Source organism: Salvelinus sp. IW2-2015, linkage group LG18 (genome assembly GCF_002910315.2).
Source record: "Salvelinus sp. IW2-2015 linkage group LG18, ASM291031v2, whole genome shotgun sequence".
Classification (NCBI taxonomy): domain Eukaryota; kingdom Metazoa; phylum Chordata; class Actinopteri; order Salmoniformes; family Salmonidae; genus Salvelinus; species Salvelinus sp. IW2-2015.
The window spans coordinates 55488984-55514259 of record NC_036858.1 but is presented as its reverse complement, the minus strand read 5'-3'; the positions used below and the strand labels follow the sequence as shown (position 1 = coordinate 55514259).

Sequence of the window (25276 nt, the reverse complement as noted above, 5' to 3'; positions counted from 1 at the left end):
TCAGCACTGTTAGGTCCTATGTGTTATTGCACTGTAGGACAAGAGTGCAATGAGCCTCGGTCTGTATGGCTCTATTAAATTAGTATTTACCTCATCCTTGGCTTATCAAAGTCTAGTCTAGTGCTATTAATTGAGGTCTATAACAGATGAAGCATTTGTATACACTTGTTTGTCTTCGAGACGGCAGTGAGTTTGCCTCGCAACCAGCTTTTCTAAATTTTGTGAGAGGAATGAAGATTCGATATAGGCTGGATAGTTTTTTATATTTTCTGGAGTCAAGTTTGGCTTTTTCAAGAGAGGCTTTGATTACTTGCCACTTTTAGTGTAGTTTAGGAACAATGCTCGGTGGATGAGAGAGTCCGTTTTATTTATGTTGCAAAATGAGGCTAGTGGCCTTGAGTACAGTAAGCAGCTCTTTTCATAGTTTAGTTTGGAATAGGGTCGCAGTGATTGCAGCTTTGAAGGTTTAGTAGGCCATGATTATTTCAGCATTTTGTTGTTTTCAAGTTTAGAGTTTAGTAGTACTTGTAAAATACGTACGTTGAGTTGTCTCTCGTGATCCGTTAGGTTGGTTCCTGGCTAGAGTTGGTTTGCTAGCAACCTCATGGTACAAGGCTGAGCTTTTGGTTCAGGAAACGCATTGAGTAAGTATGTAGTTTCTCGGTAAATTTGCTTTCTAATGAATCATGATTCTTTTTTCTCTCAATTTTTAGAAGTTCATGTAATGTACACTTTGCTTTGAAATGTAAAAGCTTCATTCGTTCACTTCGAGGGATTATTGCTGCTTTTAGTTAGCTTTCGTGAACAGGTATATCGAAATTAATTAAGTTTAAAGGTTATTGGTTCTGTTATTTCCCTCAAAATTAAGTTTTTGATTTTTATAATATAGGATGATCGAGCAGTTCAGAGTGCGTCTTCGATACTTGACGGTTACTGTGTCGTCACACTTCCAAGCTAGTCGGTTTTTTTTTTTTTATAGACTGGTTCTCAGTTTGGTGGTTGGTGCATTTCCGTTTCTCATATTTCTTGTGAAGCGGTGTATGTCTTGTTCAGAGCTCTGGTGTATTGTCTGTATATTCCAGGGATTGCTAGTTTCTTTATGACAACTACATTTGCTTCCGTCTCGTGACTTGTTTTATTAATTAGTTCCGTTTCTTTCTTGTGTTTGTTTTTCTTTTATGTGTCCTCAGCACCCTCCCACTGGGTAATATGGGGTTAATCATTTTTAGGGTTGCAAAGTCTTTTACAGGATATTTTTTACGAAGTTGCTTGTGATATGTAATTTTTGGTTGAGTATTTTGTGTAATTAATTTAGATATATAATTTTTCTATGTTGTCAAGTCTAGAAGCTGTGCAGTTTGTGTAGAATTGTTTATTTTGTGGGTTCTGGTAACTGTTAGCTTTTGTACTGTATTTATAGTTTGTTGTATCAACTTGGTTTACTTTACCTTTCTTATTCCTTGACATTTCCTAAAGAAAATAATGTACTTTGTTTGACTTTCGCATTGTTATTTTCATCATTTTTCCCTGTATACCCTTTTTCCAAGTAGTCATTTACATTGTTGAGCTGCGCAGAGGTCAGGAAAATGTCAATTCACCACGACTTATCAAGAAGAACACCCTCGATGCCACTCTGCTGCAGACTTACTAAACAACTTTTAAGTAGAAAGATTTGAGAGTAACTTTCCTTATTAAAGCGTATCTATACTTTGACTGAACGTACGGTCTGAGGGCAAGTAGTGGAGCAGTTGAGAGCTTCAAGCTCTTGGTGTCCACATCACCAACAAAGCTAGAATGGTCCACCAAGACAGTCATATGCTTGATGGTTTTGCAACTGCACTTGAAGAAACTTTAAAAGTTCTTGAAATGTTCCGCATTGACTGACCTTCATGTCTTAAAGTAATGATGGACTGTCTTTTCCCTTTGCTTATTTGAGCTGTTCTTGCCATAATATGGACTTGGTATTTTACCAAATAGGGCTATCTTCTGTACATCAACCCTGCCTTGTCACAACACAACTGATTGGCGCAAATGCATTAAGAAGGAAAGAAATTCCACAAATGAACTTTTAACAAGGCACACCTGTTAATTGAAATGCATTCCAGGTGACTACATCATGAAGCTGGTTGACAGAATGTCAAGAGTGTGCAAAGCTGTCATCAAGGCAAAGGGTGGCTACTTTGAAGAATCTCAAATATGAAATAACATTTGTTTAACACTTTTTTGGTTACTACATGATTCCATATGTGTTATTTCATAGTTTTGATGTCTTCACTATTATTCTACCATTGAATGAGTAGGTATGTCCAAACTTTTGACTGGTACTGTATATTTAATGCTGAAACCTTCATATTAAACACCAATGATATTCCCTAAGTTGATGGTTTATATTTAGGATCATGTTTTACAGCTTCGTAATTTAATAMTTTTTATTTTTAAATCATCTTGTTTAATTATTTCATATATTTTACATGTGATAAGGCCACACAGAGGACCAGAGATACTTACAGTACAGACACCTATGATCATCTGAAGTACKCAAAAGGGCCACTAGATGTCTTGTGAAATATTACATAAATCCTTGAAAGATACCAAAATTCTCGTGATTTACTGGTAAACTTCAAAAGTTTTAAATAATATACCTACCTCTAGTCATGTTACATCATTGAGGGGAAGCCGACAGGAAAGGAGGGAAGGGGGAGTATGGTGAGGGGAAGAGGACGCAATAAGTCTGTTGGGGATTATGAGCAAAGCTTTTCTGTGGTAACATGGGGTTTGCTGGAAATGGAGCATTATATCCCCCCGGAGACTCAGATGCAATTAGCTGGAACAGATGCAAATGTTTGGGAAATTCGTCACGGACCAGTGGAAGAAACAGGAAGAGTGTGTGTGTGTGTGTGTGTGTGTGTGTGTGTAGTGTGTGTTTGTGTGTGTGTGTGTGTGTGGGTGTTGTGTGTGTTGTGTGTGTGTGTGTGTGTGTGTGTGTGTGTGTGTGGGTGTGTGGTGTGTGTGTGTTGTGTTGTGTGTGTGTACCAACACGAGGTATATCCACTCTCAAGCACTTATGGTTCATTTATCTCTGTGGTTAATGAGGGGCTTGTTAGGAGACTGTGAGTGTCTGCCATTAATCACACACATCACTTGCATTCTGAAAGTATTCAGACCCCTTCCCTTTTTCCACATTTGTTATGTTACAGCCTTATTTCTAAAATTGATTACATTATATTTTATCGCATCAATCTACACACAATACCCCATAATTACAAAGCGAAAACATGTTTTTAGACATTTTTGCACACATATTAAAAATAAAAAACAAAATACCTTATTTACATAAGTATTCAGACCCTTTGCTATGAGACTCAAAATTGATGTCAGGTACATCCTGTTTCCATTGCTCATCCTTGAGATGTTTCTACAACTTGATTGGAGTCCACCTATGGTAAATTCAATTGATTGGATATGATTTCAAAAGCGACAGACCCGTCCATATAAGGTCCCATAGTTGACAGTGCATGTCAGAGCACAAACCAAGCCATGAGGTCGAAGGAATTGTCCATAAAGCTCAGAGACAGAATGTGTCGAGGCACAGATCTGGGAATGAAACCAAAACAATTCTGCAGCATTGAAGTCCCCAAGAACACAATGGCCTCATCATTCTAAATGGAAGAAGTTTGGAACCACCAAGAATCTTCCTAGCCTGGCCGCCCATCAAACTGAGCAATCGGGGGAGAAAGGCCTTGGTCGGGGAGGTGACCACGAACCCGAGGCCTCTGACAGAGTCCAGAGTTCCTCTGTGGAGATGGGAGAACCTTCTAAAAGGACAACCATCTCTGCAGCACTCCACCAATCAGGCCTTTATGGTAGAGCGGCCAGATGGAAGCCACTCCTCAGTAAAAGGCACATGACAGCCTGCTTGGAGTTTGCCAAAAGGCACCTGAAGGACTGTCAGACCATCAGAAACAAGATTCACTGCTGATGAAACCAAGATTGAACTATTTGGCCTGAATGCCAAGCATCACGTCTAGAGGAAACCTGGCACCATCCCTACGGTGAAGCATGGTGTGGCAGCATCATGCTGTGGGGATGTTTTTCAGAAGCAGGGACTGGGAGACCAGTCAGGATCGAGAGAAAGATGAGCGAGCAAAGTATAGAGAGATCCTTGATGAAAACCTGCTCCAGAGCACTCAGACTGGGGTGCGAAGATTCAGCTTCCAACAGGACACCATGACCCTAAGCACAGAGCCAATACAACGCAGGAGTGGCTTCAGACAAGTCTCAATGTCCTTGAGTGGCCCAGCCAGAGCCCGGACTTGAACCCGATCTAAATATCTCTGGAGAGTCCTGAACATAGCTGTGCGCAACCCCCCATCCAACCTGACAGAGCTTGAGAGGATCTGCAGAGAAGAATGGGAAAAACTCCCCAAATACAGGTCTGCCAAGATTGTAGCGTCACACCCAAGAAGATCGAGGCTGTAATCGCAACCAAAGATGCTTCAACAAAGTACTGAATAAAGGCTGAATACTTAAGTAAATTATATTTTGATTTTGTATTTTTTCCAAACATTTCTAAAAACCTGTTTTTGCTTTGTCATTATGTGGTATTGTGTGTAGATTGATGAGAAAAAAATAATTTAATCAATTTTAGAATAAGGCTGTAACGTAACAAAATGTGGAAAAAGTCAAGGGGTCTAAATAGTTTCCGAATGCACTGTATACATACATACACACAAACACACACACATTCCCTAAGTGTCCTATCTGTGGCCTGAGTTGTCATCACACACCCTGTTGTCTTACATCAGAGAGCATGATTCCTTCTGCACTGATAGGCTAGGTGGAATATTTCTCATATGGCCAATACCAACCCAGTCAGATCACCACAAGTACATAGGGGTAAGGGCTGTAAGGTTGGTTGGGAATTGGGCAATCCTGTCAAATATGCAGTGGACCTTTACTGTAGCGGAGATCAGGAATAGGGTATGAGTCAATGTGAAGGCTGAGTCACAGAGAGGGTTAAAACACAGATGTCTTTATGGAGCAGGATGTTGTACTGAAACGTATTACTTCTGCCTCCAAGATCATAAGTAAACAGACAGTTCAGACCTGTGTGTGTGTGTGTGTGTGTGTGTGTGTGTGTGTGTGTGTGTGTGTGTGTGTGTGTGTGGTGTGTGTGTGTGGTGTGTGTGTGGGTGTGTGTTGTGTGTGTGTGTGTGTGTGTGTGTGTTGGGTGTGTGTGTGTGTGTGGTGTGTGTGTGGTGTGTGTGTGTGTCCTATGGGGCTTGTAGAGAGTGCTGTCAATAAGGTCATTCAGACTAATTAGAAAGCTATAGGACCATTACTACAGAAGGGACTGACCACTACAATCCTTCTTTAGCATTGTGTAGAGAGATCTAAAACCCACTGATGACTCCACGTCTACGGTCATTCAGCCATTGGCTTGTAATACAAACCTTTTTATCAATGGGCTCCCTCCCTGCCCCTGATTTCAGAGAGAAATGAAAGCAGTGCAATGGTGCCCTACTCTGACCTATATACAGTACTAACAGAGCGGCACAACAGTGAAAAGAACTAGGCCAGTCCAGACGACTGATAAAATATAATGAAACGTAGCCAGGCCTACCTAGAACAAAACTTAATTGATGCAACTGCAGCAGCCAATTAAACTGGATTGAACTGTAGTCTGAAATTTGTACATGTTATACATTTGCAAAACGTATGATATGCTACGAATTCCAATTTGTTYTAGCTAAAGTTAGCTAGGTGGCTAACGTTAGCCACCTAGCTAACGTTAACTAGGCTAGGGGTTAGGGGTTAAGGTTAGAGTTAGGAGTTAGGTCAAAGGGTAAACGTTAAGGTTAGGGCAGTGTTTCCCAAACTTGGTCCTCGGGACCCAAAATGGTGCATGTTTTGGTATTTGCCTTAACACTACAAAGCTTGATGATTAGTTGATTATTTTAATCAGGTGTGTAGTGCTAGGGCAAAAACCAAAACGTGCACCCTGTGGGGTCCCAAGGCCCTGGGTTAGGGAAAGGGTTAATTAACATGCTAAGTAGTTGCAAAGTTGTTAAAAAGTTGTAAGTAGTTACAAAGTTCCTAATTTGCTAAAATGCTAAAGTTGTCTGTGATGAGATTCGAACATGAAACCTTTGGACAGGGTGACCACATGTCCCGGATTGTGCGGGACAGTCACGCATTTTGGTCCTTTGTCCCGCAACTAAACAATCCTATATCATAAAGATGTGGTAGCCATGGTGATGTTAAACACTTCTCCAATTGTTATTGAGATCTGATATTCTGCACAAGACGAGACGTAGGTCAATGTCATAGGCCTATCGTCAACCAATCATATTTCTGAAATCCTTTCAGCCTAAAMAGTCCCCCAGAGTGGACACGTCATAATACCCACAAAACCTAGTGGTCAAACACGGAAATGGTTCCAATTGTCTTTTCACCATTCATTTCTCACATAGGTAATTTRACAAACACTTCAAATTAAGTGTGTATTTGGTGTAGGCTTACCGTGGCGTGACATTTTGATAACCGAGTAATTCTTTCTCGGACAAGGGGAGATATATCAATATATTCGCCTCAATTACCTAAAACAAATGCTAAATCCTAAATAAACTGAGCAAAAAAAGAAACGTCCTCTCACTGTCAACTGCGTTTATTTTCAGCAAACTTAACATGTGTAAATATTTGTATGAACATAAGATTCAACAACTGAGACATAAACTGAACAAGTTCCACAGACATGTGACTAACAGAAATTGAAAAATGTGTCCCTGAACAAAGGGGTCAAAATCAAAAGTAACAGTCAGTATCTGGTGTGGCCACCAGCTGCATTAAATACTCCAGATTTGCCAGTTGCTGCTGTGAGGTGTTACCCAACTTCCCCACCAAGGCACCTGCAAGTTCCTGGACATTTCTGGGGGGAATGGTCCTAGCCCTCAGCCTCCTATCCAACAGGTCCCAGACGTGCTCAATGGGATTGAGATCCGGGCTCTTCGCTGGCCATGGCAGAACATTGACATTCCTGTCTTGCAGGGAATCACGCACAGAACGAGCAGTATAGCTGTTGGCATTGTCATGCTGGAGGGTCATGTCAGGATGAGCCTGCGGGAAGGGTACCACATGAGGGAGGAGGAGGTCTTCCCTGTAACGCACAACTTTGAGATTGCCTGCAATGACAACAAGCTCAGTCCGATGATGCTGTGACACACCGCCCCAAACCATGACGGACCCTCCACCTCCAAATTGATCCCGCTCCAGAGTGCAGGCCTCGGTGTAACGCTCATTCCTTCGACGATAAACGCGAATCTGACCATCACCCCTGGTGAGACAAAACCTCTACTCYTCAGTGAAGAGCACTTTTTGCCAGTCCTGCCCGGTCCAGTGTCGGTGGGTTTGTGCCCATAGGCAACCTAGTTGCCGGTGATGTCTGGTGAGGACCTGCCTTACAACAGGCCTACAAGCTCTCAGTCCAGCCTCTCTCAGCCTATTGCYGACAGTCTGAGCACTGATGGAGGGATTGTGCGTTCCTGGTGTAACTCGGGCAGTTGTTGCCATGCTGTACTTGTCCCGCAGGTGTGATGTTCGGATGTACCGATCCTGTGCAGGTGTTACACGTGGTCTGCCACTGCGAGGATGATCAGCTGTCCATCCTGTCTCCCTGTAGCGCTGTCTTAGGCGTCTCACAGTACGGACATTGCAATTTATTGCCCTGGCCACATCTGCAGTCCTCATGCCTCCTTGCAGCATGCCTAAGGCACATTCACACAGATGAGCAAGGACCCTGGGCATCTTTTCTTTTGGTGTTTTTCCGAGTCAGTAGAAAGGCCTCTTTAGTGTCTTAAGTTTTCATAACTGTGACCTTAATTGCCTACCATCTTTAAGCTGTTAGTGTCTTAACGACCGTTCCACAGGTGCATGTTCATTAATTGTTTATGGTTCATTGAACAAGCATGGGAAACAGTGTTTAAACCCTTTACAATGAAGATCTATGAAGTTGTTTGGATTTTTAGGAATTATCTTTGAATGAGAGGGTCCTGAAAAAGGGACATTTCTTTTTTTGCTGAGTTTAGCAACCGAYAAGACCTCAGCAAAACTACAAATTCCTGCAGGAAGCTCCTGCACTTCATCTCTAGCTGACATCGTCAGCTACCATTCACCAGCGCGATCAGAGTCCTGTGCCCAATCCATGATGAATCCATGTGCTGTATTGAAATTAATTGAATAAAGTGTTGAACTTCTTCCATCTGGTTTCTCTGTCTTAGCTAGTCACAGACTACACTTTAGCTAGCAAGTTAGCAAAGCAATAGATAAAAAAAATGATTTTGTTTTACTTAGCCAACATAATTGTTTGTTCAGTATGTCGACTTTAGTGTCAAGTTCAGACCATGTGGCATTTTTCAAGAATGAACATAAGAGCATTAAAAGGGGAGAAGACCACAATAYGTATGACCATGTGGAGAAGTGCAGCTATAGTGAGGGGAAACTTATCGGTTTGGTCAGGACCAGCATGAGGGATAAAGTTTATCCTGTGTCCACAAGGAAAGAGATACTTAATCAATGATATAATCATTTACTAAATTACCCCGGATACCAGACTCAGATGAGTGATAACTCAGTTCTAGAATGTTGTCATTCATGAGAATGAATCTAAAAARCTATTGACATTCAGAATGATTGACTTTGTTCATTCTTAGGGCTGCAATCCCGTTAACGGGATCGATATGACAACAGCCAGTGAAAGTGCAGGGCGCCAAATTCAAACGACAGAAATCTCATAATTAAAATTCCTCAAACATACAACTATCTTATACCATTTAAAGGTAATCTTGTTGTTAATCGCACCACAGTGTCCGATTTCAAAAAGGCTTTACAGCGAAAGSACCACAAACGATTATGTTAGGTCACCGCCAAATCACAGAAAAACACAGCCATTTTTTCAGCCAAAGACAGGAGTCACAAAAAGCAGAAATAGAGATAAGATTAATCACTAACCTTTGATGATCTTCATCAGATGACACTCATAGGACTTCATGTTACACAATACATGTATGTTTTGTTCGGTAAAGTTCGTATTTATATKAAAAAATCTCAGTATACATTGGAGTGTTATGTTCAGTAGTTCCAAAAACATCCAGTGATTTTGCAGAGAGCCACATCAATTTCCAGAAATACTCATAATAAACGTTGATCAAAGATCAAGTGTTATACATGGAATTTTAGATCCACTTCTCCTTAAAACTTCTTATGGCTGCAGGGGCAGTATTGAGTAGCTTGGATGAAAGGTGCACWGAGGTGCCCAGAGTAAACGGCCTGCTCCTCAGTCATAGTTGCTAATATATGCATAGTATTATTAGTATTGGATAGAAAACACTCTGAAGTTTCTAAAACGGTTTGAATTATGTCTGTGAGTGTACCATAACTCATATGGCAGGCAAAACCTGAGAAAAATCCAAACAGTAAGTGGAAACTCTGAGGCTGGTAGATTTTCAACCAAGCTCCCATTGAAATCACAGCGAGATATGGATGAGTTTTCACTTCCTATGGCTTCCACTAGATGTCAACAGTCTGTAGAACTTTGTCTGATGACTCTACTGTGAAGGGGGGCCGGATGAGAGGAGAATTAGTCAGGTCTGCCATGAGGTGACCATTCTTTGACCATGCGCGTTCACACTCCGTTCCATCGCTCATCTGAAGTCAATGTAATTCTCCGGTTGGAACGTTATTCAAGATTTATGTTAAAAACATTCTAAAGATTGATTCAATACATCGTTTGACATGTTTCTACGGACTGTTACGGAACTTTTGGACATTTTGGCAGGTTTTAGTGAACGCGCTTCCCTGACGTTGGATTTGTATACTAAACACGCGACAAAAATAGCTATTTGGACATAAATGATAGACATTACCGAAAAAAACAAACATTTCTTGTGGAAGTGGGAGTCCTGGGAGTGCATTCTGACGAAGATCAGCAAAGGTAAGTGAAGATTTATAATGCTTTTTATGAGTTTTGTTGACTGCACAATTTGGGCGGGTAACTGTATGGCTTGCTTTTTGTGGGTGAACGCTGTTTTCAGATTATTGAATATTGTGTTTTGCGTAAAGCTTTTTGAAATCTGACACAGCGGTTGCATTAAGAACAAGTGTATATTTAATTCTATAAAACATGTATCTTCATCAAAGTTTATGATGAGTATTTCTGTTATTTTACGTGGCTCTCTGCAATTTCTCCCGGATATTTTGGAGGCATTTCTGAACATGGCGCAATATAAACGGAGGTTTTTGGATATAAATATGAACTTAATCGAACAAGACATATATGTATTGTGTAATATGAAGTCCTATGAGTGTCATCTGATGAGAATCATCAAAGGTTAGTGATTCATTTATTTCTATTTGTGCTATTTGTGACTCTCTCTTTGGCTGGAAAAATGGCGAATTCTTCTTTGAGTTGGTGGTGACCTAACATAATCATTTGTGGTGCTTTCGCTGAAAAGCCTATTTGAAATCGACACTTTGGTGGGATTAACAACAAGATTACCTTTAAAATGGTATAAGACACATGTATGTTTGAGGAATTTTAATTATGAGATTTCTGTTGTTTGAATTTGGCGCCCTGCACTTTCACTGCTGTTGTCATATCGATCCCGTTACCGGGATTGCAGCCATAAGAAGTTAACTTTCTTATGGTTGCAGGAGCAGTATTGAGTAGCTTGGATGAAAAGGTGCCCAGAGGTGCCCAGAGTAAACTGCCTGCTCCTCAGTCCCAGTTGCTAATATATGCATATTATTAGTCTATTTGGATATAAAACACTCTGAAGTTTCTAAAACTGTTTGAATGATGTCTGTGAGTATAACAGAACTCATATGGCAGGCAAAAACCTGAGAAAAAATCCAACCCGGAAGTGGGAAATCTGAGGTTTATAGGTTTTCAACTCAACGCCTAGTGGGATATGGGTCATTTTGCACTTCCTACGGCTTCCACTAGATGTCAACAGTCTTTAGAACCTTGTCTGATGCTTCTACTGTGAGGTGGGGCCGAAGGAGAGGGGATTGAGTAAGGTCTATCATGAGCTGAACATGCGCTGACCATGCGCGTTCATGTGAGAGRGAGCTCTGTTCTATCGCATTTCTGAAGACAAAGGAATTCTACGGTTGGAACATTATTGAAGATTTATGTTAAAAACATCCTAAAGATTGATTCAATACATTGTTTGACATGTTTCTACTGACTGTTACGGAACTTTTTGATTTCGTCTGCTTTTAGTGAACGCGCTCCGTGACTTTGGATTTGTTTACCAAACGCGCTAACAAAAGTAGCTATTTGGACATAAATGATGGACATTACTGAACAAATCAAACATTTATTGTGGAACTGGGATTRCTGMGAGTGCATTCTGATGAAGATCATCAAAGGTAAGTGAATATTTATAATGTTATTTCTGACTTCTGTTGACTCCACAATATGGCGGGTACCTGTATGGCTTGATTGGGCTCTGAGCGCCAACCTCAGATCATTGCATGGTTTTTGCTTTTTCCGTAAAGCTTTTTTGAAATCTGACACAGCGGTTGCATTAAGACATCCAGCCTGTATTGTAGTCACATGACCAGAGACAAATCTTCAAAGGCACAGTATTTATTTATTCAGAGTGGTACATGCATTCACACTGTCTTGATTTATAGGATCCTTCCCACTGTATGAGTGATATGTCAAGTGATAAAATCCCAAGTTATCAATTAAAAGTTTATGGAAAAACTGCACTTGTCCTCATATGAAAATTACAGTTAATGAAATATTCTACAGCTGTAATGTCATCAATCAAATGAAACTTATATAGCACATTTCTTACAACAAATGTATTTCGAGGTGTTCAAAGTCATGTATTGAAAGGCATGTGGCACTTAACATCCTTCCTCTTGGCAGGTCTCTATAGGTGACCAGGGGATTCTCTCTACCAAATGCAAATGCCCCCGTGGAGCTCATAAGTGTAGCTATACAGATGCATTGGCTATTTTTGCGGTTCACAATATCGGCTGTACGGATGTGGAATGCGAGCGGAGGAAGCCAGCCGTGCCCAACCAGGTGCAGTCAGTTGAGGACCTGCAGCCGGCCGAAAAGTACAAGCTAAGGAACCGTCTCTGGGGCAGGTTTATTGGAATGGCATGTCTCCTTGAAACTGAGCCAGAACAACCGCTACCCTCCCTGTCACCCTTGTCTGTACTGGATATTGTTTTAAAAAAGGGCACCTGGGGCATGCAGGCATCCTGGCTGGCATGGCACTATCGGTGGAACTGCAGGAGGCTCTACAGCAGGCAACTGTAGGACAGCGCAACAAACCAAACTAGTACACCATAAGGAGYGGGAGGTTGGCTGCCAGTTACTCCATCGCTGCTAAAAAGGGTCCTCAGATCACAGTCATTGGATGGGGTGTTGTCTGTAAAGTGGGGTACAGATAATGAAGAGGAGGGCATCAAGGCATTCAAAATGGATACAGGGATGGATGTGCAGGAGTCAGGGTTTTTGGTCACAGGGTCTGGGATCCTGGGTGTCTCACCAGATGGTTTGGTGGGCACCACAGCAGTAGTGGAGGTCAAGTGTCCCTATGGTGCAAGGGACCTTACCATTGAAAAGGCAGTGAAGTCGAAGGATTTCTATATCCAGGAGGAGGGAGGGTCTTACCGCCTACATGGAGACCATCCTTACTGGCACCAGGTCGAAGGGAAGCTCCACATCACTGGAAGGGACACTTGCTTCTTCGTTTTGTGGACCACCAAAGCTTCCATCACCATCCCCAACCAGCGTGACGACCTCTGGCAGACAAGTATTGCTGGACTAGCGGATTATTTCAAGGGCCACATGCATCCAAAGTTGGCACTGCAACAGTGAACATTTGTAAATATCTTGTAAATAGTTTTTGCACACAAATACGTTTTTGTCTTACCTTGAGGTTTTATTCCAAAAATATTCCATATTGTTCAGACACACACACACTAGGCTCCTCCCAGAATAGGTTATATTTTATCAGTACAGTAAAGGACCATTCTGCAGTTTCTGCTGGACCCCTGAAAAGACGCAGGCAAGCACGTTTGGTTCTTCTCCCGACTTGGAACAGTCTTCATGGTGATAATGAAAAAAAGCTTGTGAGTCACGTGAATTAAAGTGATGGTAACATTGCTGACAGTGCTTGCACTACAACGGAATAATTGAGCCAGGTGCAATTTGGTGTAGCTGTGACACAACTTCATAAGCGCCATAAACACTTGATCCTCAAATGACACCACCTTAACCCTCCACTTGGCAAAGTAGACAACGCAGTCCTTGCAACGTTCAAAGTATTCAACTACGATGTTGAACATGCCTTTATCTGGAAGTTCTGTTTCCACCCTAAGTATTTTATCAGACAGCTGTGATGCTGAATACCAGTTGCAGGTATACAGCTGATTCTCCTGTAGAACCTTCAACTGTGCTAATGTTTCCTCAAGATGTACCTCAGTGAGAACATTCTGCAACTGTGCAGACAGCAGTCTCCTACATTCTTCAGCGGCCGAGGGGCCTGGAACTTCATTGTCTGCCATGGTGGATGTGTCTGGATGTACCTCTTCTGGCACGGTGGATGAGCTACCTTTTCTGCAAAATACAGGGCCATTTCTCTTTCCCAACTGAAAATGGCAGCTGCAGACCCAAGTGTTGTCACTGGGTTTCCAGTCTGCCAGTCTGAAAGACAAACAAAAGTTACTTTTACTAGCTAGATAGGTTGATTTCTAAAATGGTAACATTTATATTTAAGTACCATAACCAACAGACTTCTCAAAAGAAAGTTTAAACCTTCAGCTGTGAGGTCACTGAGGAGGACCAACAGGGATCGGCAGGGGGATCGTGTGAAAGGGACTGACATGCAGGGATGGAATATAAGGATTTTGGGCATTGGCCAGCAGACCACGATTTTTACTAGCCCGTGTAACATTTAGGTCCAAAATCTGTGGCATGCGATGTTTGTAAAGGCAAAATTTCCCTGCTGTGTCAGGCTAGTTTGGCACATTTTCTACTATCCATTTCACTTCTGTGTCAGGCTAGTTTGGCACATTGTCTACTAGGCCAGTTTGAAAAGTACTAGCCTCGGGATAGCTTAATTTACATCCCTGTTGACATGTTTAACTGACTTCACAGGGATATTTGATTAGTCATGAACAACAAGATGCACTGGTGGAACAAAACCGTTTCTGTGTTTTGTATGGGAAAACATTGAGCCCACAAGTCCTATGTAAGGTAGCTAGCCAGCTAACTAACTTTAGCTAATGTCGCTAACTAGCCAACCAAGGTGCCTAACTAGCTGGCCCACRAGGTGATATTTAGCTAGCTAGCTAGTTAACATTAGCTCACTGTTCGTGTAGTCAGACTTTTCTAAGTGGTGACATGCTAGTTAATCAACTATSCTTGTCATGGTGATGGCCTAACATTAGCTGGCAAGTCTGACTACAGAAGCGATGAGTTAACGTTAACTAGCTAGCTAAATATCAGGTCCTTGGTGGGCTAATGTGAAAAAGTATGACTACACAAACTGTGAGCCAACATTAACTAGCTGGCTAGCTCACTAAATACTTGTCAATAAAAAGGTCAACACAGTCATTATGCTAGCTAKTGCTGGTTTTATTTTTACTTGTAAGGAAGGTAATGTGCATTGTACACGTAACTACAGTCGGTGGTTATCTAGCAAATTTTCATAAGCACCTAGCTAACTACAGATCTTTGACCTAACCAAAATAGTTTATTAGCAGCTAYCAAACAGGGCTTACCTTATCACACAGCTCCAGCGATGCCTCTCGCTTACAGAGGTCGGAAAATGATAAAATACACATGCATGCTTATCGGAGTAGTGGTTACAATCCGGAGTCGTGGTTACATAGCACAGAACCACCCTTGCTTCTGATCGACGGAGAGACCTACCTAAGGTTAGCTAGTTAGCTACAAAGGCCAGGGTAATTTAAACTATTCTAGTAATAAAACATGCTAAGGTAGGTTATTTGAAAGATGCTAAACAGCAGTGCACATGATAAATACACAATATKAATTAATTAAACGAGAAACTACAAAAAACTATAATATCTACCAGTTATTATATTTGACTTTACTTGTAGGTTCCTTGCTACTTGATCCTGAGATTTAGCGTGGAGAAATGTTGAGGTTTTTCCCGCCCTGCAACACTGCCTTGAGTGATGACTTCAAAGCTTGCGACAAGATCTGTAGTTCTGTATGATAGCCACATTAGAGGCTAATTAGCATTTTATTTTMGGGGGGTAATTACAGGCAAATATATTGATAAAAGTTACCTTGTCCGAGAGAGATTTACATGGTTATCAAAACATCAAGACAGGGTAAGCCTACACGAAACACAGACCTTATATGAAGTCATTAAAAAATCCCCCATGGAAAAATGAACGGTGGAAAAACTATTGGAACCATTTCCTTGTTTAACTGCTAGGTTTTATAGGTATTATGACTCATACTGTGGTACTCAATTTCAGCCAGAGAGGAAGAGAGAGGCCCAACTCGGAAGAAAATATGCTTCCCTTAAGCAGGTGGTGTTTTTTCGTTGTTTTGCCCACGAAGCAAGGAGTTTTTTAATGGCAGTCAATGAGAGAGTGTTGAATTTGGAGAACAAAAAAATGTATGACTTATTTGCTACTTGAGGTTTAGATGACTAGACAGCACACAGTGCCACTTTGTGGACAACGACTCCCATTTTTAGGGCGGAGAGACATGTAACTTGTCAGTATATCCATAACAGTTGTTCCAGCTATACTTGAAGAGGACAGTAGGCCTAACTACTTACAAAAAATTGTGTTTAAAAAATAWAAAAATATTGGCACATATCAGATTAGTGCAGTGAAACGTGTTGTTCTGATGAAGAGCTACAAAAGCAGGTAAATATCCGTATTAGACTGAAAAATTTTAAGTAATTTCGTCAAACTTGGGAGGACTCTGTGCTCATTAGTTGCTTATTCAACATATTTGCTGCTACTTCATTCAATCCTGTTTTAAAAGTCTCCCTGTTTTAACATTTCCTGAGACCAACCAGAAATGTTTCTTTGGACAAATATTCCCAGATTTTCATAAAGCTGCCACACATGTGGTCTATCCTTTCTGCATCACCAAAATTCTCTGCACAGAGCTTCACTACGCCACTTCACTTCTTACAATGGTGCTTGTTAAGTAAAGTTAGATCATAACAGGGATCCRTGGGACGTCCCTACCCTAAACCCTAACTCCTACCCCTCCTCTCCCCTYTAACTATTCCCCAGGTCGTTGCTGCAAATGAGAACGTGTTCTCAGTCAACTTACCTGGTAAAATAACGGTAAAATAAAAAAATAAAAAAATAAACACTGAATCAATGTCCTGTTGTCCCACATTTGGGTATTTTAAATGATGTCACCCTACCTTTGGGTTCTTAGACATTCGCGTTATACCACCCTACTTTAGTTTTTGCCTTAAGTAACCTTCTGTCTTATGTAATTACACATATCATACTCATTTGAGTGTCCCGGATTTACATTTACTATGTTACGTCTAGTCTATGAGACCAGGCTGAAGCTGTGGACTCAGCACGAAGGCTGATTAGTTAATGTGAGGTTATTTGGACAGGGTATGAGCTGGTACTGGCAGCGAACCGAAACACTGCGGGGACGGGGAGGGCACAGTACAGGTGTTTGCTTTGGTTTGGAAACATCGTCATCCACTCTCTCCTGCTGCGATGGTCAGTACCATGGAAAGCCCAATGAACAGCGTTTCAGTACCATGGAATGCCCAATGACGATTCAAAGTGCTATTCCGCCAGGTCAAGACAACTGTTATTTAGATGTGGCACCAAAGAGCTGAACCATTACGAGTTCTATTTTAACGTGACTGAAATCAATAAGAGATAACTGAGTGTATAGCCTCGTCTTATGAGAAAATCAACAAGTAACATAYTTTGATATTATCTAGACAATAATCCAATCATCCTCCTACCTTATGCATTAATTCTTCGTCGTATGAAAGCGCTGGGGGGGCAGACGGTGAATGGTTCTCCTCCCCTTCCGTAGATCCATAGGCGCTATCGGGGTGGATCTCCGGGTATGCCGTGGTGTAGTGCGCAGATATCGGCTCCATGGACTCCATCGTCTCCATCCTCTCGAAGCGCTTAAGACAGACCAGGATACAATGCCAAAATCAATGATGCCCCCTTAGAAAATTAGGCAGAAATTTCCTGACAACTATCTATTTCTCTCTCCCCTTGTCTCTCTCCTTCTTCCTACTTTTCTTTGTGTGAAACCACGAAACCCCCAACACGAATACCAGGCATGTTGCCCACAGCTTTTCTCTGTAATGACTTACATGTAAGACATGTAGGAGGCTGACTGTACCATACAGCTACAGCCAGCACAACGCACAACGTGACAGTGTATCAACGTCAGAGCGAATCGTGTTCAGCACCATGGATAGTTCTGAAGGAGGAGGAGGGGAGTGCGAGGAGGAGGTTGGGGAATGGTCAGTGCTAACAGGGATCCTTGGGACGTCCCTACCCTAAACCCTAACTCCTACCCTTACTATAACCCTAACCATAACCATAACCATAACCATAACCCTTACCTTAACCATTTCACATTTCAACTTCAACGGGGTAGGATCCCAATTGGGGGATTCCTCCTGAGCGCATCATGGAGCTGAGCTAGATAATTCAGTATCTCCTTAATTTGTAGATAGATTACATATCTTTATTATGAGAAGATATATCATCTTTCTGATGTGATAATTGCACATTTTAATGAGCCTGTCAACTCAGAGTCGGTGGTTTCAGGGAGGGGAAGTCATAGAATCCCATCGCATGTTTACTGAATGAATTAAGATGCATAGATCCGTCGGCTATGAATTAATGAAGCTTTCTATAATTCTGGTTCCAAAGATCTTTCTGGTCTGTAGCCTACCCGTTTGCAACTGAAACAATACTTTGATACGTGTATCGTATGTGTCCAGTTGGCTGCGCCTCATTCAAAACCTTGCAAAGTTGTTTTCTCCAGTTCTATTTTTTTCACCTAAACAGACGTGAAAGGTCTGTATCTTAGCCAAATAAGTAAATGGACCATTGAAGGGCGGGTACACGTGATGCTAGGCCCCTTCTCTCCAACTCGTGCGTTCCAAATTCGGACAGACAGTAGGCGATACACTCCTGCAGCATAACTGGATTTAACAGTGTGGGGCTCTGTCCTCGAACGAAGGGGAAGATAATATCGATTTTCTTTTTCAATTGGTTTAATCTTCGCGGTTTGGACAGTAGAAGCCTAATGGAGCGAATGAAAGCCAACGTTTTTATTTAGAATTGTCTACATAGCAGGASCAGGTTTACAAGGCTACTTATACTGACTTACTTTAGTTTAAGATGTCTTCGTCTGCAACTACAACTATTCGACCTACACTGACAGCGGATCAGATAACGGTCATCGTGGCCTCGGGTGAGTGGTGGCAGTCACATAACCTAGGCAGTCTGCTAACCTATAAACATATCATACAGCATTCAGGCTACATAAACCGTTTGCTCTTATACAGGACTGCCTACCTGTTGGTTGTTTAGGTTATGTATATTTTGCATGTGTTAGGCGGATACGTAAGCTTATTAAAGATCAGTGATACTATCAAGAGCAGTGTGCGGTTTARTTTTTCCTTCATCTTCTTCAACTGTTACCATGCACCTGCAAAAAAGATTGCTCAGATGTGCGAATGCTTTTTGAATTTTTATAAATAAATATGTAAAAGCAATCGTGCATAACTTATATGTTTACTTTAATGTCACATATGTTGTATAAAGTCTCTTCATGCCTGTCTTCTTGTTGTCTTCTTTTCTGTAGTGTCCTGCCTGGCGTTCTTCGTAGTGATTCTCATGCTCCTGGTGGTCCTGTACAGGAAAGACCTTCTCTGCCGCCGTGTGTGGAGCTACCAGGCCACCCAACACTATACAGTAAGACTATACATAGCTCAGTTGTTAGGGCATGTCACTTGCAACGCCAGGATAGTGGGTTTGATTCCCGGGACCACCCATACCAAAGATTTATGCATGCATGACTGTAAATTGCTTTGGATTAAAGCAAAATTACATATATTATAATTATATAATATGTTATGAATGTGTTATAAACAGGGAAAACATGTTATAAATGCCTAATGTATATTAAGACCCTCTCTGATAGGAGTGTGGTACTTGAGGCTACGGAAACATCCATAAATCATTCAATCTAATCAAAATCCAATTTTATTCATCACATGCTTCGTAAACAACAGGTGTAGACGAACAGTGAAATGCTTACTTACGGCCCTTCCCAAAAATGCACAGAGAAAGAAAATAGAGAAATAATATAATTTTACAACACAATAATAAAAGTAATAAATGCACAATGAGTAACGATAACTTGGCTATATACACAGGGTACCAGTATCGAGTCGATGTGCAGGGGTACGAGGTAATTGGTGTGGAGATAGAAGCTGTTCAGGGTCCTGTCGGTTCCAGACTTGATCAGTACCGCTTGCTGTGCCGTAGCAGAGAGAACAATCTATGACTTGGGTGGCTGGAGTCTTTGACAATTTTTAAGGGCCTTCRTCTGACACTGCCGGGTATAAAGGTCCTGGATGGCAGGGAGCTCAGCTCCAGTGATATACTGGGCTATACACACTACCCTCTGTAGTGCCTTGCAGTCGGATGCCAAGCAGTTGCCAGTTGATCATCTCCTTTGTCTTGCTGACGTTGAGGGAATGGTTGTTGTTCTGGAGCAACACTGCCAGGTCTCTGACCTTCTCCCTATAGGCTGTCTCATAGTCATTGGTGATTAGGCCTACCACCATTGTCGACAAACTTCATGATAGTGTTGGAGTCATGCAGGCCACACAGTTGTGGGTGAACAGTGAGTGCAGGAGGGCACTAAGCACGCACCCCTGAGGGGCCCCCGTGTTGAGGCTCAGCGTGGCGGATATGTTGTTGCCTAGCCTCACCACCTGGGGACGGCCCGTCAGGAAGTCCAGGGTCCAGTTGTAGAGAGAGGTGTTCAGTCCCAGGGTCCTTAGCTTAGTGATGAGCTTGGAGGGCACTATGGTGTTGAATGCTGAGCTGTAGTCAATGAACAGCATTCTCACATACACTATATATAAGAAAGTATCTGGACARCGCTTCAAATGAGTGGATTCAGCTATTTCAGCCACACCCATTGCTCACAGGTGTATAAAATTGAGCACACAGCCATGCAATCTCCATAAACAAACATTAGTAGTAGAATGGCCTTACTGAGTGACTTTCAATGTGGCACTGTCATAGGATGCCARCTTTCCAGCAAGTCAGTTTGTGAAACTTCTGCCCTATTGGAGCTGCCCCGGTCAACTGTAAGTGCTGTTATTGTGAACGTGAAATGTCTAGGAGCAACAACGGCTCAGCCGCAAAGTGGTATGCCACACAAGTTCACAGAACGGTACCGACGAGTGCTGAAGTGCGTAGCGCATAAAAATAATCTGTCCTCGGTTGCACAGGGACTGAAGACACTTGCCACTCTTAAGCAAGGTTCAGTGTTGCTGCTTCGAAGCGAGCATAGAAGGCATTTAGTCTGGTAGACTTGTGTCACTGGGCAGCTCGCGGCTGGGTTTCCCTTTATAATCCGCAATYGTTTGCAAGCCCTGCTACATCCGATGAGCATCAGAGCTTGTGTAGTAGGATTTGATGTTAGTCCTGTATTGACGCTTTGCCTATTTAATGATTTGTCGAAGTGCGTAGCAGATTTCTTATGAGCTTCCGGCTCCTTGAAAGTGGCTGCGCAAGCCTTAGCTCAGTGTGGATGTTGCCTGTAATCCATGGCTTCTGGTTGGGATATGTATGTACGGTCACTGTGGGGACAATGTCGTCGATGCAGTTATTAATGAAACCGGTGACTGATGTGATAAACTCTTCAATGCTATCGGATGAATCCCGAAAAATAATCCAGTCTGCACCAGTGAAACAGTCCTGTATCTTAGCATCCGCGTCATRGGACCACTTCCGTATTGAGTGCGTCATTGGTCCTTCCTGTTTAAGTTTTTGATTGTGAGCAGGGATAAGGAGGCTAAAGTTATGGGCAGATTTGCCAAATGGAGGGTGAGGGAGAGCTTTGTAAGCGTTTCTGTTTGTGGACTAAAGGTGATCGATCTAGGGGTGACATGTTCGTAGAAATTAGGTACGAAGGGTATAATTTTTCCTGCGTTAAAATCAACGGCCACTAGGCGTGTCGTCTCTGGATGAGCATTTTCTTGTTTTATTATGTCCATGTGCTGCTCGTTGAGTGAGGTCTTAGTGCCCTCATCAGTTTGTGGTGGTTAATAGACAGCTATGAAAWACATAGATGAAAACTCTCTTGGTAAATAGTATGGTTTACAGCTTATCATGAGGTATTCTAACTCAGGCGAGCAGAACCTTGAGACTTCCTTAATATTAGAGATCGCGCACCAGCTGTCGTTAACAAAGAGACACACACGTAGGGAACAGGGTGTCATTTGGGCCACCGAACTCGAGTCCTTTTGTTCACCTGACCTAGAATTCCTCACAATCAAATGCCGACCGTATTATCTCCAAGGAGAATTCTCGTCGGTTATTGTCACAGCCGTGTATATCCMCCCTCAAGCCGATACCACGACGGCCCTCAAGGAACTTCACTGGACTCTATGCAAACCGGAAACCATATATCCTGAGGCTGCATTTATTGTAGCTGGAGATTTTAACAAAGCAAATTTGAGAACAAGACTACCTAAATTCTATCAGCATATTGATTGTAGCACTCGCGCTGGCAAAACACTGGACCACTGTTACTCTAACTTCRGTGATGCATACAAGGCTCTCCCCCGCCCTCCTTTCGCCAAATCTGACCACGACGCCATTTTGCTCCTTCCTATAGGCAGAAACTCAAACAGGATGTACCCGTGACAAGAACTTTTCAACGCTGGTCTGACCAATCGGAATCCACACTTCAAGATTGTTTTGATCACGCGGACTGGGACATGATCCGGGTAGCCTCAGAAAATAATATTGATTTATACTCTGATTCGGTGAGTGTGTTTATAAGGAAGTGCATAGGAGATGATGTACCCACTGTGACTATTCAAACCTACCCTAACCAAAAACCGCTGATAGATGGCGGCATTCGCGCAAAACTGAAAGCGCGAACCACCGCATTTAACCATGGAAAGGTGACTGGGAATCTGTCAGAATACAAACAGTGTAGTTATTCCCTCCGGCAAGGAAATCAACAGTGAAGAGGTGACTCCGGGATGCTGGCCTTCTAGGCAGAGTTCCTCTGTCCAGTGTCTGTGTTCTTTTGCCCATCTTAATCTTTTATTTTTATTGGCAAGTCTGAGATATGGCTTTTTCTTTGCAACTCTGCGTAGAAGGCTAGTATCCCAGAGTCGCCTCTTCACTGTTGACGTTGAGACTGGTGTTTTGCGGGTACTATTTAATGAAGCTGCCAGTTGAGGACCTGTGAGGCGTAAGTTTCTCCAACTACACACTCTAATGTATTTGTCCTCTTGTTCATTTGTGCGCTGGGGCCTCCCACTCCTCTTTCTATTCTGGTTACAGCCAGTTTGAGCTGTTCTGTGAAGGAAGTAGTACACAGCCCTGTACGAGATCTTCAGTTTCTTGGCAATTTCTCTCATGGAATAGCCGTCATTTCTCAGAACAAGAATTGACTGATGAGTTTCAGAAGATAGTCCTTTGTTTCTGGCCATTTTGAGCCTGTAATCGAACCCACAAATGCTGATGCTCCAGATACTCAACTAGTCTAAAGAAGGACAGTTTTATTGCTTCTTTAATCAGAACTACAGTTTTCAGCTGTGCTAACATAATTGCAAAAGGGTTTTCTAATGATCAATTAGCCTTTTAAAATGATAAACTTGGATTAGCTAACACAACGTGCCATTGGAACACAGGAGTGAAGGTTGCTGATAATGGCCTCTGTACACCTATGGAGATATTCCATAAAAAATCTGCCGTTTCCAGCTACAATAGTCCTTTACAACATTAACAATGTCTACATTGTATTTCTGATCAATTTGATGTTATTTTAATGGGAAAAAAACAAGGACATTTCTAAGTGGCCCCAAACTTTTGAACGATAGTGTATATACTGTATTTTATACCATCTATTGCATCTTGCCTATGCCGCTCGGTCATTGCTCATCCATATATTTATAGGTATATATTCTTATTCCATCCCTTTACTTAGATTTGTGTTTATTAGGTAGTTGTTGTGTAATTGATAGATTACGTGTTAGATATTGCTGCACTGTCGGAACTAGAAGCACAAGCATTTCGCTACACTCGCAATAACATTTGCTAAACATGTGTATGTGACCAATAAAATTTGATTTGATTTGACCATGTAACTGGTATGGTGGTATTATGAGACCATCGTCTAATCTAAGGCAATGGGGGGGGCCAATCTTATCAACAAAGGGATCTAATGTATGGCTCTTTTAAAATGTTTACGTGAATAAGATTTCTCTGTATCTCTTACGATACAGACCTGAGAGCGCAAGCAGTGACAGCTCAGTAAATTAAAGGTTAAGATCAATACCCTCTGCTTTTTGTATCCATATTTTTCTCCCCTATCGAGAATGCAACCACAGCTAAACTCTCCTTTGACCTTTTTGCTGGTTGTATCAACAAAATTGTTATTATTCTGTTACTATACAATAACTTGCTATTCAACCGTAGGCTACTCATCTGAGAAAAGCTTTCATTCCTGTTTTTCCTTTGCATCACATGCTAGTCAGTTACATTGAAGGCCATACTCCAGCCCCATTTTCCTCCCACTGCCTTCCTTCCATTCATTTCAATATTTTACATTGAAAACATCAACACTGTTTCCTTGTTGAACCAGTATATGTTGATTATGAGAAATTATGCTGTGTTATTATGTACACAATGATGTCTCATGTTAAAATACATACACTGTAATCAGTAGTAGAAAGGTATCTGTGAGACCGCAACAGGGATAAAGAATGAATAAGAAATTAAGAAGGGATAAAAAAATAGATTTTTGGATAAAACTTTAGAATTTGGCACAGGGCATTTTCCATTGTGTAGTAGATCACTTTTATGTTGCATAATATGCATCAGACAAGGATCAATACTGCTTTTTAATTTAGTGGAGTATATTATTTGGCTTGAAGAATTCAATCATAGCTCTATAGCCAAGCCTGTTTAACCTCTCTTTCGTATAGTCTGAGATCCCCAAAGATTGAAAAGCTGCCGCGGACATCCCCGTCTTCAAAGGGGGAGACACTCTAGACCCAAACTGCTACAGACCTATATCTATCCTACCCTGCCCTTCTAAGGTCTTCGAAAGCCAAGTTAATAAATATGATCACCAACCATTTCGAATCCAACGTACCTTCTCCGCTATGCAATCTGGTTTCGAGCTGGTCATGGGGTCACCTCAGCCACGCTCAAGGTCCTAAACGATATCATAAACCGACATCAATAGAGACAATAGTGTGCAGCTGTATTCATCGACCTGGCCAAGGCTCTGTCAATCACCACATTCTTATCGGCAGACTCAACAGCCTTGGTTCTCAAATGACTGCCTTGCCTGGTTCACCAACTACTTCTCAGACAGAGTTCAGTGTGTCAAATCGGAGGGCCTGTTGTCTGGACCTCTGGCAGTCTCTATGGGGGTGCCACAGGGTTCAATTCTCGGGCCGACTCTTTTCTCTGTATACATCAATGATGTCGCTCTTGCTGCTGGTGATTCTCTGATCCACCTCTACGCAGACGACACCATTCTGTATACTTCTGGCCCTTCTTTGGACACTGTGTTAACTAACCTCCAGATGAGCTTCAATGCCATACAACTCTCCTTCCGTGGCTTCCAACTGCTCTTAAATGCAAGTAAAACGAAATGCATGCTCTTCAACCGATCGCTGCCCACACCTGCCCGCCCGTCCAGCATCACTACTCTGGATGGTTCTGACTTAGAATATGTGGACAACTACAAATACCTAGGTGTGTGGTTAGACTGTAAACTCTCCTTCCAGACTCACATTAAGCATCTCCAATCCAAAATTAAATCTAGAATCGGCTTCCTATTTCGCAACAAAGCATCCTTCAATCATGCTGCCAAACATACCCTCGTAAAACTGACTATCCTACCGATCCATGACTTTCGCTATGTCATTTACAAAATAGCCTCCAACACTCTACTCAGCAGTCTATCACAGTGCCATCC

At 42.0% G+C, this 25276-nt stretch overlaps 1 protein-coding gene across 2 annotated transcripts in view; it reads right to left on the bottom strand.

Annotated features, from left to right (window-relative positions):
* LOC111977456 (ras-related protein Rab-37) overlaps window positions 1-17271 on the bottom strand; it is a 30362-nt gene extending 13091 nt beyond the window's left edge. For both annotated transcript variants that reach the window (XM_024006892.2, XM_024006893.2), the window contains exon 1: window positions 17019-17271. In XM_024006892.2, the coding sequence (XP_023862660.1) occupies window positions 17019-17177 (159 nt within the window). In that variant the 5' untranslated portion in view covers window positions 17178-17271. The remainder of the gene's footprint in view (window positions 1-17018) is intronic.
* Between the last annotated feature and the right edge of the window lie 8005 nt (window positions 17272-25276).